Source organism: Budorcas taxicolor, chromosome 21, assembly GCF_023091745.1.
Source record: "Budorcas taxicolor isolate Tak-1 chromosome 21, Takin1.1, whole genome shotgun sequence".
Classification (NCBI taxonomy): domain Eukaryota; kingdom Metazoa; phylum Chordata; class Mammalia; order Artiodactyla; family Bovidae; genus Budorcas; species Budorcas taxicolor.
Genome location: NC_068930.1, coordinates 38,999,144 through 39,017,100, shown reverse-complemented (window position 1 = coordinate 39,017,100; position 17,957 = coordinate 38,999,144). Strand labels below are relative to the sequence as shown.

Below are 17,957 nucleotides of genomic sequence, written 5' to 3'. Positions count from 1 at the left end.
TGCTGCAGTGAAACAAGGAAGATGATGACAGAAGAAAAGCCATTGGGTAACATTGTTTGGAGACTTTTTAAATTTTTCCAGGGGCAAATTCTAGAGAGTGATGAGCAGGTAGGGAAGCGATGGTCTCAGCCGTGAATGTGTAGGAAGCAGGAGAGGACCGAGCACACATAACCCTTATCTCTCACTACCACATTTCTCAAAAAAAAAAAAAAAAAAGGATGGAGCTTTAGGACTGGCCTTACCAATAGGAGATTCTCATAGGAAAAGAAAACATTAAGCATGCTCACAGGCAGAGTAGGAGAAGTCTGAAAAGAGGGAGTGATGGAAGCTTCAACTAAAAGTAGGGGTAATTGGAGAAAGTTTCCAAAAGAGATGAGCAGAAGAGGAGACCATGAGCCCACTTGGAGAGCTTTGCAAGTAGATTTTTATAAAAGGAAGTAGCGGAATTGCAGTGAGTGACCCAGTTCATGTGTTGAAATATTACCCCCCAATGTGATGGTATTAGGAGGTGGGGTCTTGCATTTGCACCCTTACAGGGTGCAAACCTGCACCCCCTGCATTGGACGCACAGAGTCTTAACCACTGGACCACCAGGGAAGTCCCTGGATTACTGTTTATTAAGGTATAACTTACATTTTGTAAGGTATATGAATCTTAAGTGTATATTTCAATGAATTTTTTACATGTGTATAAAACCAGACTTCCCTGATGGCTCAGCAGGTAAAGAATCTGCCTGCAATACAGAAGACACAAAAGACATGGATTTAATCCCTGAGTTGGGAAGATTCCCCTGTAGAAGGCAATGGCAACCCACTCCAGTATTCTGGCCTGGAAAATCCATGGACAGAGGAGCCTGGCGGGCTACAGTCCATGGGGTCACAAAGAATCGGACACAACTGAGTGACTAACACTTTCATATAAAACCATGTAAACATCAACTATATCAAAATATAGAACATTTCCAGCACCCCAGAAAGGTAATCACCTCCATCTATTTTGACCACAGTTGCCATAGATTAGTTTTGTGACTGTATAGCTTTATTGAGGTATAATTGATATGCAAGTAACTTCACATATGTGAGTGGTACAGTTTAGTAACTTTTTCATGTATGTACCTGCAGAATCATCATAATCAAAGTAATCAACCTATCCATTACCCCCAAAAGTTTCATTGTACCCGTTGTAATCCCTCCTTGGCCCCAGGCATTCCCATACCAACCCCCAAATATGTGTAGGCAGTCACTAATATGCTACTAACATGAATTGCTTCCATATCTTGGCAATTGTAAATAATACTGCTGTCCATGCTAAATCATTTCAGTCATGTCTGACTCTGTGACCCCATGGACGGTAGCCTGCCAGGCTCCTCTATCCATGGGATTTTCCAGACAAGAATACTGGAATGGGTTCCCATTTCATTCTCCAGGGGATATTCCCAACCCAGGGATTGAACCTGTGTCTCCTGTGTCTCCTATGTCTCCTGCACTGGCATCGGCAGGCAGGTTCTTTACCACTAGCGCCACCTGGGAAGCCCCAGTACTGCTGTGGGTGCATGTATCTTTTCAAATTAGCATTTTCTTTTTACTTTTTCAGATATATACCCAGAAGCTGAGTTGCTGGATCATATGGTAGCTCTATTTTTAGTTTTCCGAGGAACCTCCATACTCTTTCCCATAGTGGCTATACCAGCTCACATTCCCACCAACAGTGTGTAAGAGTTCCCTCTTCTCGACATCCTCCCCAGCAATTTGTTATTTGTAGACTTCTTGCTGATAGCCATTCTGACAGGTGTGAGGTGAATTCTCATTATGGTGGTCCAGGAAGAACTGGAAAAGTGATGCCAAGTGGTTGCTGTAATTTAGCAAGGGGTGAGAGATATATCAATATGTTTAGGTCTTTAATCAATTTGGAATTTGTTTTTGCATGTAGTACGAGAAAATGTTCTAATCCCATTCTTCACGTGTAACTGTCCAGTTTGCCTAGCACCACTTACTGAAGAGACTGTCTTTTCTCCCTTGTATATTCTTACCTGTCAACATCTTAATAATATTGAGTCTTTTAACCCATGACCACAGTGTGTCTGTCCACTTGAATCTGTAGATCAATTTGGGGATTATTGCCACACTTAACAATATTAAGTTTTCTAATCCTTGAACACAAGATGTTTTTATCTTTATCTAAGTCTTCTTCAATTTCCTTCAATAACATATTGTGGTTTTGACTATACAAGCCTTGTACTCTTTTGGCTAAATATGTTCGTATTCTATTCTTGCAGCTGTTGCCGTGAGTGAAACTGATTTCTTTGTTGGCTTATTAGCTATTGTGTTGGTGAGGATTCTCCAAAGAAACAGAACTGATAGGATGTGTGTATATATTAATATTATATAAATATTTATAGTATATGTGTTTATATTTATACAGGGAATTCACTCATGCAATTATGGAGGCTGTCAAGTCCAAAATGGGCAGGGTGGGCTGGCAGGCTGGAGACCCAGGAAAGAACTAATGTTGCAGTTCAACTCTGAAAATCATAATTCCTTCTTGCTCTGGGCAAGTCAATCTGCTGTTCTGTTCTGGCCTTCAGCTAATTGGATGAGGCCAACCACATCATGGAGGGCCATCGGAGTCCACCAATTTAAATATGAATCCAAAGACACCCTCCCAGAAACATCAAAAAGAATGTTTGACCAAATATTAATGCTTGGGTGCCATGGCCTATCCAGTAGCCACACTGACACATAAAACTAACATCATAACCATGACTCTGATTTATGTTAGTGATTGCCTTTGCGTTTGTGGAATATATCTTTTAACTTAACATGCTTCACCTTCAAGTGCTAATACAGTAATTCATGTGTAAGAAACTCCCAATAGTTCACTTCCCTTACTCCCATCCTGATGTTTATGCTGCTGTTGCCACACGCTTTACTTTCCCACATGTTATAAACTTCATGCACCATTGTCCTTTGTAAGCGAAACTAGAACGCTGTTCAGCCTAAGCCTAATTATTCCTAACTCATGGGGCAAGGCCCTTCTGTGTATTCTTGGGGCCTCCTGAATCTTGAGGTTTTCCTGTCTGGCTGGTGGGAACAGACACTGTGTCTAGCCCTACTGAATCATGGAGTATATTCCCTCTATTCATTTTGAGTGGTTCTTTCTTTGGCCTCAGGTAATTTCCTCACACACCTGTGGTGAGAAGTACTCAGCTAAATGCTTAGGGCTGAATCCCCGCAGGTCTCGGAGTTCTGTGCTTATGAAGTTCTCTCTCTTCGTTGCTCTGTCCTGAGAATTTTAAGGACCTTGGCCTCCCTGGGCGCTCAGCTCTCCTTGCCTTCTCAGTGCAGAGAGTCCGGGAGTCCCTGCCTGGGTTCTTCCTCTTCGTGCTACAGCCTGGAAAACACTCTCAAACCAGGAAAGAAGGGCAGCCATGGGGCTGAAAGTGAAAGTTGCTCAGTCCTGTCTGGCTCTTTGTGACCCCATGAACTGTAACCTGCCAGGCTTCTCTGTCCATGGCATTCTCCAGGCCAGAATACTGGGGTGCATAGCTGCTCCCTTCTCTAGGGGATCTTCCCAACCCAGGGATTGACCCACGTCTCCCACATTGCAGGCAGATTCTTTACCATGTGAGCCATCAGGGAAGCTGGTCTCACTCATTTCCGGTCTCTCAGGGACCACTCTCATTCCCTGTTTCATTCACTTTGTCCATTTTGGGTTGCTTCAGGCAGAAGGGTAGATGTAGGCTTCATTTCTGTCTTGTAGACATGAGGTTAGAATTGTGGGGTCTTATAGTATATGGGTGTTTAGCTTTAGTAGCCGTCACTAAGAGTTTACCAAAATCAGCTAATTTGAATCGCAGATAATTTTCACTAATGCAGTTGACATTCACTTTACCTAAAACTAGCTCAGTTGGTAAAGAATCCACCTGCAGGGCAGGAGACCCTGGTTCGATTCCTGGGTCAGGATGATCCGCTAGAGAAGGGATAGGCTACCCACTCCAGTATTCTTGGGCTTCTCTTGTGGCTCAGCTGGTGAAGAATCTGCCTGCAGTGCAGGAGACCTGGGTTCGATCCCTGGGTTGGGAAGATTTCCTGGAGAAGGGAAAGGCTACCCACTCCAATATTCTAGCCTAGAGCAATCCATGAACTGTATTCCATGTCCATGGGGTCGCAAAGAGTAGGACACAACTGAGCAACTTTCAGTTTACGTAGAACATGTTGCTACATCTTATTCCCTGCACAGTAAAGAGTGAAAGTGACAAGGTCTTAGTGACATCATTCACTTTCTCTAGAGCTTCAGTGATATAAGCCCTCACATCAAATGTGCTATTAAAAGTACTGAGTAAATGGTGGTCGTGAAAAGGGTGGAAAGCAGAGAGAGCAGATAAATCTGTCGTTACTTGACTGATAGTTGTCATTATATTTGACAACATACGTTTGCTGAGTCACGGCAGCTCTGATTTCTCCAGAAACCTAGTGATATTCTATGTTGTTATTATATGTTCCTGGTCCATTAGCATATTCTCTGTCACTCTCTCAAGTCTCCTTGAGGGTGGGTGTTACTCTTCTCGCATAGAAGGTGACCCGTATCTACATAACATCCTTCCATGGTTCCTTTAGACTAAACATAATGTGCTCAACAGTGGAGCTGTGTCAGGCAGCAGAGCACTGGGCCCTCCCCTCACATGGGTGCGGGGAGAGGGGGATTGTGGTGGGGTGGTGGTACATAAGGGCTTCTTGCTTTACAGCTGCTGAAAGACTGAATGATTCTCTCTCTTCTCACTGTAAGGGGCATTTGAGAACTAAGAATGCTTTGTACCACCTCTCACTAGTAAGATATGTATTGAATTTCTACCAAATATGACATTTCCCTAAAAAGAGTTGCCCCTGGGCCAGTACCTTTTCCATATGACAGATAATGTGAAAGGGAAGTGTCATGTTAAAAGCATCTCTTTTTTGAGTTTCATTCCCAGTCTTTGAGGTGCTTATAGAGTAATTTAATTCATTCTTGAGTCAGGTAGCCTCTGCTTTGATGCCTTTGTCTTTAGATCCTCTGTTTGTAAATCTCCTAAGAATAGATCAAAAATGATGTTTGTATCTGTTTCCAGAATTTAGGAAGTAAGAACAGAATGAGGCTTTATGGCTGCAGTTAACCCTTTCTGTTTTCTTCATTGGATACCACAGTATTTCGTATTGGATTTAATCTCTTTCAGAAAGCCATCAGCGTTCTCACAAGTCAAGGCGTTTATTTCCCTGGCTTGGGTGCGTGTGTTTGTTTGTTTCAAGGTCACACTGTATAAATCAGACATGTTATACCCTTTCCATATAAAGTACAAACTTGCAACAATAGCATTAACCAAGTTTTATAATTCATTGTATGTTTACCTTTTACCCAAAATGCATGCAAATTGATTTTCCCCCCACAGGTATATGGGGACAAGTCTGAGGAACCTAAAAATTCAAGCACAATGGAAACCTTGGGTTGCTGAATCTCAGGCCTGAAGTCGTGTTTTCAAGAAGGCTGAGACAAACAGAGTTGCAAGAGAGATGCTGCTAGAATAAGGATGCAGGGAAGAAAAGATTGTTTTCAATGGCTTGAACCCACAAATTTTTTCCTTCCAGTCCCCTAATATTTCTGTAAGTTCGTGGCTGTTACCGTCTCCTCTGCTCTCCTTAGTCCCCATGATGCCCCTCTTTCTAGTAAAAAAGCAGTTCACATTCCTTTTGACCATGGCTCGATCTTGAAACAGGGCAGTTGAGCCCGATGTAAGCTTTTGGCTTCTTCATAGTTTCCGATGTTCTTCCTCTGCTTCCTTTGGTCGGGAGAGCCCTTTGTTCATTTGCTTGTTCATTTATGCCTGTTATATGGACTGGAACCGGCATCGGTTTATAATAGAATGGGCATCGTTGCTGCTTGTCTGGAGAGGGCAGCACCCACCTTGAGACAGGGAACTCACACCTTCTGGAGATTATGTTTCCTGATTTCAAGCTAAAGATTTAACTCCCCAGGACTATCTATGGTGTGCCTGAGCCTGTCATTGACTTGAGATATAGAATACCCTTTCACAATAAAATCTACATATTTCTATAGTTAAAGTAACATTGTCAACAGGGTAAGAAGGTTATAATTGGGAGAGACTAGATTTTGTTTGTTTTTAAATCTTGATCACAAAGTTGTTTGGTTTGTTTGTTGCTTTTTTGGCTGTGCCACAAGGCTCACAGAATCTTAGTTCCTCTACCAAGGATTGAACCCAGGACCTGGGAATGAAGGCATCAGGTCCTAACCACGGGACTGCCAGGGAATTTCCAGGAAGATTTTTTAAGAATGGAGCTCATGTTGACATGAGACATTGAAGTTGTACATTACAAAAGTAATTCTGTCTCCTTGTGGGTAATTTGCAAATATCAAAGCTAGCTAGAATAGCTACTTCCTGCTGAGTTAGTTTAGGGGTTTGCTTGCTCTGCAAATGTGTAGTTGTCAGTTACTTTGGTTTGATGCTGTATTTTCATTTTAAAAGCATCTTTCCTGAAGAATGCATGATGAAAGATGTTTTCATTCTTCTCTTTTTACTAAAGGACTCATCCAAGCTTATTTACAAAAAAGGAGTTTCCCATACAGTTACTTTTGGTATCCCTTTGGAAAAGTTTCCTAGACTCTGAGTCTGTTCCTCCTCCTCCAATCTGGAGATCGGCACAGGATGTAGGTACAGCCCTAAGAACTAGTGATCCCAAATAAGGAAACATCTGTGTGGAAAGCTCCTTTCTTGGTGATTATCCCTCCTGTAGACCATGGTAGTTTGCCTTTAAGAATCAAGCCTCAAAGCCCTGTTCATTGTCTCTCCCCTTCCCTCCCTCTCAGGGTTAGTGGAGTAGGAACTCTAAAAGGGCATCCTGTATTTGTCTTTACTGGCTTGATGGTTGTGGCTGAAATGCCACCATTTTTGTTATTGTAGATGTTGTTTACTTGGATTAAAATGTTCTTCCTAAAAACAGTCAGATTTAAGACTACCCCTTCAGGCCCATTTGGGTCCTTTTAAGAATCTGGCCAAGGAGCTCCCAGAACCTAAGATGGAAGGAGAGGAATAGGGCCTGAAAAACACACTTGGCCATTTCATGAATTGGTGCCATTTGGGAGCCTGTGGAGGCTAAATGACTGTGTCCCTAAATCATGACACATTTTGAGAAGTAGTTTGAGAAGCAAATAATCAGCCCTGTGTGGAGAGCACTGGGCTTTGTTCCCCACTAACTGTAGCAGTGATGATGGGTCCCTGATCTGAAAGTATATGGGATAACAATCTGGATATTTTTTCTTCTAAGTTTTGTAAATATTCAGCCATCTCACTGGATAAAATTGCTGATGCAGCTACTGTCCTAAATAAATAAATTATGGAGAAATTTATTTCTCCATAGATACTGTGGCCATATATTATCACCCTGCTTATTTAACTTATGTGCAGAGTACATCATGCCAGACTGGATGAAGCACAAGCTGGAATCAAGATTGCCAGGAGAAATATCAACAACCTCAAATATGCAGATGATACCATTAGGCAGAAAGCAAAAATGAACTAAAGAGCTTCTTGATGAAAGTGAAAGAGGAGAGTGAAAATGCTGGTTTAAAACTCTACATTCAAAAAACTAAGATCATGGCATGTGGTCCCATCGCTTCATGGCAAATAAATGGGGAAATGGTGGAAACAGTGACAGACTATTTTCTTGGGCTCCAAAATCACTGTAGATGGTGACTACAGCCATGAAATTAAAAGACGCTTGCTCCTTGAAAGAAAAGTTATGACCAACCTAGATAGCATATTCTAAAGCAGAGATATCACTTTGCCAACAAAGGTCCATGTAGTCAAAGCTGTGGTTTTTCCAGTAGTCATGTATGGATGTGAGAGTTGGACAATAAAGAAGGCTGAGTGCCAAAGAATTGATGCTTTTGAACTGTGGTGTTGGAGAAGACTCTTGAGAGTCCCTTGGACTGCGTGGAGATCAAACCAGTCAATCCTAAAGCAAGTCAACCCTAAATATTCATTGGAAGGACTGAAGCTGAAACTCCAGTACTTTGGCCACCTGATGGGAAGAGCCGACTCATTGCAAAAGACCCTGATGCTGGGAAAGATTGAGGGCAGGAAGAGAAGGTGGTGACAGAGGATGAGAGGGTTAGATGGCATCATGACTCAATGGACATAAGTTTGAGCAAATTCTGGGAGATAGTGAAGCACAGGGAAGCCTGGCATGCTGCTGTTCATGGGATCGCAAAGACTCAGACATGACTGACTGAGCGACTGAACAACAGTGAAATTCACCTGGAATTATCATACATTAGGGTTTGGGAAAAGCATTAAGAAAAACAGTTCCAAGTAATCATTTCTCATCATGTCCTCTTCGCCTGTCTCTTCACCACATCTGCACCCAGAAGTCATGCTCAATCTTGCTTTTACTTCCTGAATCACATCTCAGAGAGTTTCTTTTTCTTTTTCTTTTTTTTTCCTTTATGTCTATCACCTCTGACACAGTCAGAGAGCAGCCCTGATGAGATTCTGTGTAGACATCACTTTTTTTCCTTGTTCCAAATTGTTTATTTCACATCAGCACTCTTATTGAATTCAAAACATCTGACCATTAGACTCCAGCAGAGCAGAGGGCTAAGGCACACCACAAAATGCTGACTTTCCCTCAACTACGAGACAGAGAGGGCTAAGCATGATGACATTTTAAAGTATTTTAGGTACATACGCATGGTAAATTCTGCTTTGTAGCTGCCTTAGCCTCAACATCAGACTATAGTGAGGATATCAATGCAGTTTGTTCTTCAGCACCTTTTTTTTTTCCGAAATGACTACATAAAGTTAGAAGATTCAGTTTGAGTTTAATGTTAAAAAGGAACGTTCAGGTAGAGGATATAGAGGTGGTGAGTCGTTATTTTATTTAAGTGCTGATTATCTGTTTTCTTTAAAATAATATATTAGGATTGAGACTAGATCTTTTGTATTTGGGCAAAATTGATTTTCTTGTTTGGGGCAATTGAGAAATGATACTGTGAATAATGAGATTATAGGGGAAAGAGTGACTTAAAAAAAAAAAGGCAGTTACGAAACCACTGGACCTTGAAATGGAGAATCAGCTTCTTAATCCCTGGCAGAGTACGTGTTCTTCTGCCGTTTTGCACCACATGCAAGTAACTTGTGTTTCTGGTTTTCATGTCTGATGACAGCCTGTGTCCCCCTCTTTCACCAGTTCCTGACTTAATATAAGACCAGTTCTGATCAGACCAGATGGTGCTTTACTGTTGGCTGGCTTATCTGGTTTTGATTACATAGAATTTTCTAACTGGGCAAAAGCAAAGCTGGTGGTCTCCACTCTGACTATAGCTAAGTGTGTTATTTCTGAATGATGTGTCATGACTGGGCCATTTAACTCTTTAGGCCTTTAGTTCATGAGAAAGAGATTGTTATACCACTTGAGAAATGATGGTAATGATATTCTAGACCTAAGAGTTTCTAACACTGCTTCTTACCTACAGCTGAGATGTAGATCAAGTCTCCAGAAAGGCTAAAGAGGAAGCATGGAGGCAATGAAAACCAAATTCTTTTTGTCAGAACTGGTAGTAGAAAGACATGTACTTGGTTTGCCCTGTGCTTCTGTCTTCCTCTGATACCACCACAGAAAGCAATGATGGCCAGGAGTGAGTGAAAAGAAGCATTAGGCTTGGACAACCCCAAAACTTGACTTATAGAGTGAGTCCCAATGCACATGAGTCAGTGGTCTCAGAGATGTTCTGGAAATGGCTTCTCTGTTGTGATAGTCTTTAACACCCAACAAAATGTGACATTTGACATTGTAGCAAAAAGCTATAGTGGAAAGAGCAACAGACATAGACTCTTAGCTCATTGTTTGGGTCACAGGGTTTCTTTATTTATTACCAATATTGCTTGGGAAAGTCAACTCTTTCTGTGCCCCAGTCTCATTGTCCATAAATATAATACGTGATCATAGCAATAACCCTGCCTCTGTCACAGAGATATTGTCAAGTTCAAGAGAAAAAAAAAAAAAAGAGAAGCTATGTTTAAAAAGCTTTAAAACATTTAAAGTGCTTGTGTCTATAGGATCCTACATCACTACTTCCTATCTTTGTGGGGATTTATCCATATCTTCTGTGTTTTAGGTATTTAAGGGCTTCCCTGGTGGTGCAGAGGTTAAAGCATCTGCCTGCAATGTGGGAGACCTGGGTTCGATCCCTGGGTTGGGAAGATCCCCTGGAGAAGGAAATGGCAACCCACTCCAGTATTCTTGCCTGGAGAATCCCATGGACAGAGGAGCTTAGTCCACGGGTCGCAAAGAGTCCGACACGACTAAGCGACTTCACTTTCACTTTCTGTGTTTTAGAACTAGATGGACCTGATAACAATCTGATTTTCATTCTTCACAAATATGTCAGAGAAGCAAACATTGAATATTTTACCCAGGCTTGAAATAAACCTGCTGTGAAATGAACAGAGTTCTGTGAAAAAAATAACATGATGGGGAACCTACTTGGATACGACAATCACAGGTTTTTCAATGGAGATGACATATAAGCTGAAATCGGAACAGTGAGCGAGAGACAACAATGAAACATACTCTCAAACACACACATAGGCAAAGGGAGTTTCTATGAAGGGAATAGCATTTGCAAAGGATATACAGCGGTTGCTGTTTCCCAGGAGGAAAAGATGACTGGAGCCTGGGGGACAAAAGGGAGAATGGAATGAGATAAGAATGGTACAGGTACTTAAGGGCTAGATCATCCAGGACTTTGCAGGTCACCTTAAGGGACTTGGGTTTTATTCTAAATGCGTTGGGATGCCATCAAATTTTTATTTCATTGAGTTGACATGCAATATAATAATTCAAGGTTTATATACATTACAAAGTGATCACCATGATGAGTCTAATAACCATGTGTCACCATACGATGGGGAAACAATGGAAACAGTGACAGACTTTATTTTGGGGGGCTCCAAAATCACTGTAGATGGTGACTGCAGCCATGAAATTAAAAGATGCTTGCTCCTTGGAAGAAAAGTTATGACCAACCTAGACAGCATATTAAAAAGCAGAGATGTTACTTTGCCAACAAAGGTCCATCTAGTTAAAGTTATGGTTTTTCCAGTAGTCATGTGTGGATGTGAGAGTTGGATTATAAAGAAAGCTGAGCAGCAAAGAATTGATGCTTTTGAATTGTGTTGGAGAGGAGTCTTGAGAGTCCCTTGGACAGCAAGGAGATTCAACCAGTCCATCCTAAAGGAAATCAGTCCCGAATATTCATTGGAAGGACTGATGTTGAAGCTGAAACTCCAATACTTTGGCCACCTGATGCAAAGAACTGACTCATTGGAAAAGACCCTGATGCTGAGAAAGATTGAAGGTGGGAGGAAAAGGGAACAGCAGAGGATGAGATGGTTGGATGGCATCACTGACTCAATGGACATGAGTTTGAGTAAACCCCGGGAGTTGGTGATGGACAGGGAAGCCTGGCATGCTGCAGTTCCTGGGGTAGGACATGACTGAGCGACTGAACTACCTGATCATACCAAGTTCCTGCAATAATATTGACTATATTCCCTATACTGTACATTACATCCCCATGACTTATTTTATAACTAGAAGTGTGTGCCTCTTAATCCCCTTCACCTATTTCATCCAGCCCCTCCTTTTGCCTCCCGTTTGGTGACCACCAGTTTGTTCTCTGTATCCATGAGTCTGTTTCTGTTTTGTTTCGATTGTTAGCTTTGTTTCTAGATTTCACATATAAGTGAATCTTAGAATATTCGTCTTCCTCTGTCTTATTTGACTTAATATAACACCCTTTAGGTCCATTAATTTTGTTGCAAATGGCCAAAGTTTGCTATTTTATGGCTGTGTAATACTCCACTATATATGTATACAGCATCTGATTTGTCTGTTCATCTATTGATGAACACTTAGGCTGCTTCATTATATTGGCTATAGTACGTAATACTGGAATGAACGTAGAGGTGCATGTTGCTGCTGCTGCTGCTAAGTCACTTCAGTTGTGTCTGACTCTCTGTGACCCCATAGATGGCAGCCCACCAGGCTCTGCCATCCTTGGGATTCTCCAGGCAAGAACACTGGAGTGGGTTGTCATTTCCTTCTCCAATGCATGAAAGTGAAAAGTGAAAGTGAAGTTGCTCAGTCGTGTCCGACTCTTTGCGACCCCATGGACTGCAGCCCACCAGGCTCCTCCATCCATGGGATTTTCCAGGCCAGAGTACTGGAGTGGGGTGCCATTGCCTTCTCCATAGAGGTGCATATGTCTTTGGAAATTAGCATTTTTGTTTTCTTTGGATAAATACCCAGAAGTGGAATTGCTGGATCATATGGTAGTTCTGTTTTTTTGATTTTCTGAGGAAACTCCACACTGTTTTCCACAGTGGTGGCACCAGTTAGCATCCCAACCAGCAGCCCTGTTTTTGCACATCTACACCCACATTTCTCATCTGTTGTCTTTTTGAGAACAGCCTGTGAAGTGATATCTCATTGTAGTTTTTATTTGCATTTTGGAGAAGACTCTTGAGAGTCCCTTGGACTGCAAGGAGATCCAACCAGTCCATTCTAAAGGAGATCAGTCCTGGGATTTCTCTGGAAGGAATGATGCCAAAGCTGAAACTCCAGTACTTCGGCCACCTCATGCAAAGAGTTGACTCATTGGAAAAGACTCTGGTGCTGGGAGGGATTGGGGGCAGAAGGAGAAGGGGACAACAGAGGATGAGATGGCTGGATGGCATCACTGACCCAATGGACATGAGTTTGAGTGAACTCCGGGAGTTGGTGATGGACAGGGAGGCCTGGCATGCTGCAGTTCATGGGGTCTCACAGAGTCGGACATGACTGAGCGACTGAGCTGAACTGAACTGAATTGAATGATTAGTGATGCTGAACACGTTTTTATGTGTATGTTGGCCATCTTTATGTCTTCCTTGGGAAGGTATCTATTCAGGTCCTCTGCCCATTTTTTAACTGGATTGTTTCTTTTTTCTGATACCAAGTTGTGTGAGTTCTTTATATATTTTGAATAGTAACCCTTTATCAGAGATATCATTTGCAAATATCTTTTCCCATTCAGTAAGTTTCCTTTTCAGTTTGTTGATGTTTTCCTTCACTGTGCAAAAGCTTTTTAGTTTTGTAGTCCCATTTGTTTATTTTTGCTTTGTTGCCCTTGCCTAAGAAAATAGATCCAAAAAATCATTCCTAAGACCAGTGTCAGAGAGTATACTGCCTATGTTTTTGTCCAGGAGTTTTATGGTTTCAGGTCTTATATTTAAGATGTTAATTCATTTTGAGTTTATTTTTGTAAATGATGTTTTATTCTTTTGCATGTGGATGCAATGTGGACGTTTTCCCAACACTATTTTTGAAGAGATTATCTTTTCCCCACTGTATATTTTTGGATCCCTTGTTGAAATTAATTGACCATATATGCATGAGTTTATTTCTAGATTCTATTCTGTTCCATTGACCTTTGTGTCTCTTTTCTTTTTGTGTGTGTGCCAGTACCATACCGTTTTGATTACTATAACTTTGTAGTATAGTTTGAAATCAGGGCATATAATACCTCCAGCTTTGTCCTTCTTTCTCAAGATTGCTTTGGCAAGGAGTTCTTAAAAGATGGTTCAGCCTTATGTATTCCAGTTTGAATGCTCAAGCTGGTTAAAAGGCCAATTTGGGGAAAATCACAGATGTCCTGGTGAGGGATGTTATACTGCCCAGAATGTGGCTGCCTCATGAAACCTCCCTGACTTTCTCCAACTTAACTTTGGTCCTTAAGTCTGCACCCCCCCCCAACCCGCCACCAACACACACATCTCAGATGACTCCTGTGTCATTTATTCTATTATGCTTTATTCTCTATAGCATCATTCTTATCTCCTCCTCACCAAAGTTATTGATTGAGAACCACTTCTTTCTTAATATGTGAAAAATCCTCAAAATCCTCAAAACTTCCTTCTGTATCTTCCATCTAATAAATGCTCCATAAATATTTGTTACATGAGTAAACACATAGTTCAGTAGCTCTTAGGAGTCAAAGTGCCTCCAAGTCAACTGGAAACATTTAAAATATGGATGTCAGGACTACATCCCCAAAGATTCTGACTGACAGTGTTGGGTATTTTTGTTGTAAAACTCCCAGGTGATTTTGATGTGTGGGTCGGAGTGGAAAATTAGGGGATGGGGCTGATTATGGGTAGTCTGCAGTGTTACCTGGGAATATCATCATACCCTCTCTAAATGTTTGTATATTCACCTTTTCCTCATGAATGATGAACTTATGACAAAATGCCATGATTATCTCACCTTTAAAGTTTTTCAAAATAATGAATATGAAATCTACCCTACGGGAGTACTGATCCAGATCATTTGGTTGCATTTTCCAGAGTGTGCTGTAAATTAGCTTCCCTTGGGAAGGAGAAGGTGAATTGCTGTTTTCACTAGACATCTGGAATTTGACTGACTGACTTATTTTTAACAGCTGTGGATCTGGAAAACACCAAAATAGAAAGGGGTTAAAACATGGCTTCTTCAAACACAGAACTCGGAAAGTCTGGCAATGGCATGATTGTGCAAGTGTTTTGATTTCAGAAGGGGGAAGTCTTCATTTAATTCTATATAATGTGTATATAATAATATAATTTTAAGGCACCTGCTTCAAAATAGAAAGTGGGATGTTGGAGATAATAACACTAAACAAAAATTAAACTAAACCGGGCTCAGTGCCCAGGAAAATTATCAGATTCCAAGAACTGGGCAAGGAGTAAACTAATAGAGGGTGAAAAAAGCAGGAATGGATGAAGTCATATCTGCCTCTGTTAAAAATGACCGTGAAGCAATGTGATCGCTCTTGAACAATTCCGTGGGGCATTTGTTGGGTGGGTGGAGTTCCTGCCCTTCTCATTTTCAGTGGAAACTTCCAATGGAACTTACTTTCCTAAAATGTCAGTCCCAAACATGCCAATAATTAAAACCATCATGAATTATGTTTGAACTTTTATAATGCTGTAAACTAGTTGGAAATAAGTGGACCAGTAATAAAAGTAAGAGTTAACTGAAGTCAGAAGGAAAACCTTCATGTTTCCCAGGATGCCTAAATGTCATGTAATTTACATAAACAAAGAAGGAAATCCTCTTTGTGTGTTTAGGGGTGTGGGTCTAATACAGGAACCCATGTTTTCCTGTTATTGCAAAGCATTCTTTAATCTTTTAAGCACATTTTAGGACCCACATATATGCCAGGTGTGGTGTTTCCTTTGCTATTAAAACAGCAGAGCAAGGTATGACTATCAGAGAAATTTAGGAGAACCCCTTTTGTGTCACATAGACACACAAAATAAATGAATTAAGTGGATAGACAGCCCTGGGTAGACTGGTAATATTGCATCAATTTAGTGAGGGGAATGATTGTTCCTCATGGACTTAAACAGGCTTATATTTGGAGCTGTAGGCCAGACAGGCCATTTGTGGATGGAAGACGATGACATTTCCTTGATGTTGGGTGTTTAAGGGGTGATGATTTTTTAACCATGAAAGTAAACGCAATTGGTGTGAAATGTTCATAAGCGTTTATCCAAAATATAACTGAATAATGGGCATTACACCTAAGGATTATTTGAAATTTAAAAAAAAAAAAAATGTTTGCTAAATTCTGGTTAGGAACAAAAAGAGAAGGTTGGACTGAGATCCTAAGAACAGCCCAGGCCTAGACCATAGGGTTGGTCACTTTCCCCTCTTGGTCAGTGTCTTCCTGCCTAAATGACCCCAGACACTGAAGCTGTGATAAACTCTGCTGTGTGTGAAGGAGAGCCTTCTTACCACCAGCCATAACTGGCACAGGTACTTTCTGTCCTTCATCCTGCAAGGATTCGTTTTGCCATCTGTTGAGCATTGCATGGTTATTTCAAAACGTGGGATCTGCGGGCTGCTTTGAAACTAAGAAAGAATGTAGCATTGATGTACAGGCTTACTAGGATTGCGTTCCTTAGGAGGAGTGCTTTCCACTTTTCCTGCTTCTTTTAATAGCATCAATTCTATTTAAACTTAAATTCCTACAGCCAGAGCTCAGGAGGAGCTTTGAGGAAAATCCTTTTAAAATACTTAATTACCTCCCCTCCCTTGAGGCTCTAAGTTAAGAAGTAAGCAGACAGGCAAATGTTCAGAGTGACTCTCTCCTGCTGGCTGGTGCTTGATCTCTGTCTGAGAAGTGAGAAGGTCCGTCCTCGGAGTGGAAGGGAGAACTGACCAAGGCCGAGAGGAGGAACCGCCGCAGGCCTGCAGTTGTGGTAGCCTAAGGAATTCGTAGGTGGAGGGGGGCGGGGGTTATAATCAGATGCAGATTAGATACAAACTAACTGTACTTTATATTGAAGCTGAAACTCCAATACTTTGGCCACCTGATGCAAAGAACTGACTCATTTGAAAAGACCCTGATGCTGAGAAAGATTGAGGGCGGGAGGAGAACAGGATGACAGAGGATGAGATGGTTGGATGGCATCGCCAACTCAATGGACATGAATTTCAGTAGACTTCGGGAGTTGGTGATGGACAGGGAGGCCTGGCGTGCTATGGTCCATGGGGTCGCAAAGTCAGACACAACTGAGTGACTGAACTGAACCATAAGGCCAATTTTTTTTTTTTTTTTGAGTGAGGTATTTCTTCTTATTTTATCACTGAAGCCTGGAATACTTACACTGGACTATAGCATTAGAAATATGCATTGTAGTTGCCTCAGGGAACCAGTGAGCTGTGCCTTTAAAAGGTAGCCTTTCCCAGCCACCCCTACCAGATGCTCTCAGCCCTTGGTGCTGCTTTCCCTGCTAACCATCATGGTTTATTTGGAGCCTCCATTAGAGGGGCTTGCTATTAATTGTCCCTGTCGTGTTCAGCGTGAGTGGATGAAGGCATCAGTGAAGCTGCCCTTACAGTTATAATTATATTGTAACTGCTCGAGGGTGCAAATTATAACATCTGTTCGAGTTCACCTCTCACTAAAGGCACACATATTCATTCATTTTTTGTTTTCCTCTGCTTCTCTTTGTCTCTGCACTTCCCTCTCCCTCTCTCTTCCTCCCCTCTATATTGACACCGATACACATGTATACACACACACACAAATATGTCATTTTTTCTCTCTCTTTTATGGCACATATGCACGTATGCATAAGATAGAAATACCCGTGAATGTGAATCCAGCCCATCCTGCACACTCACTGATCAGAGTGGTCTTTTCTTGGCAGTGACCAACAAGAAACCCACGCAGGCATCCATTACGAAGGTCAAACAGTTTGAAGGCTCCACGTCATTTGTGCGGCGGTCACAGTGGATGCTCGAGCAGCTTCGCCAGGTTAACGGCATTGATCCTAATCGGGTGAGTGAACTGTCCAGAGCTGAGCCAAGGTGTTCTTTTCTCACAGTGACTCTCTCATTGACCTTGGCAGAGTGGTGGGTGTCTGAGTCATTTTTGACAAGGCTATTTCTCTGTTTCAGTTATGTGGCTGAGACTTTCTGATTCCTCTGCCTGTCTTGTGGGAAATTATAAATCTTTTCATCATGTTGGACAGAGGCACCTAAGGAGATGCATATTGAAGAAATACTAGCTACCTCCAATACAAAGAGCAAAGTGCCAAGTGCAAAGTTAAGATAATCACATCTATGATTATCAGTATGAAAAACCATGTTTATCAAAGTTCCATCTGCCTCCTAATGCAATCATGGATGAGGTTTATTTACCAAAAATCCAATAAATGAACTGCACATTAAAAATGATGTATTAGAATTCTATTGGATTTAATAAATGAAACATTTCATCGTAGAGTTATGTATGCAAGTAAATTCCCTTTGTTTATACACTAACCATATATCAATGATGAGGAAAAATGAAATGTAAAATGAAACTATACACTACAA

The 17,957-nt window shown here is 41.4% G+C and overlaps 1 protein-coding gene across 2 annotated transcripts in view; it reads left to right on the top strand.

Annotated features, from left to right (window-relative positions):
* The window catches only part of STXBP6 (syntaxin binding protein 6), a 263,606-nt gene that overhangs the window by 190,678 nt on the left and 54,971 nt on the right, over positions 1-17,957 (top strand). For both annotated transcript variants that reach the window (XM_052659978.1, XM_052659977.1), the window contains exon 3: positions 17,288-17,418. In XM_052659978.1, coding sequence (XP_052515938.1) covers positions 17,288-17,418 — 131 coding nt within the window. The remainder of the gene's footprint in view (positions 1-17,287; positions 17,419-17,957) is intronic.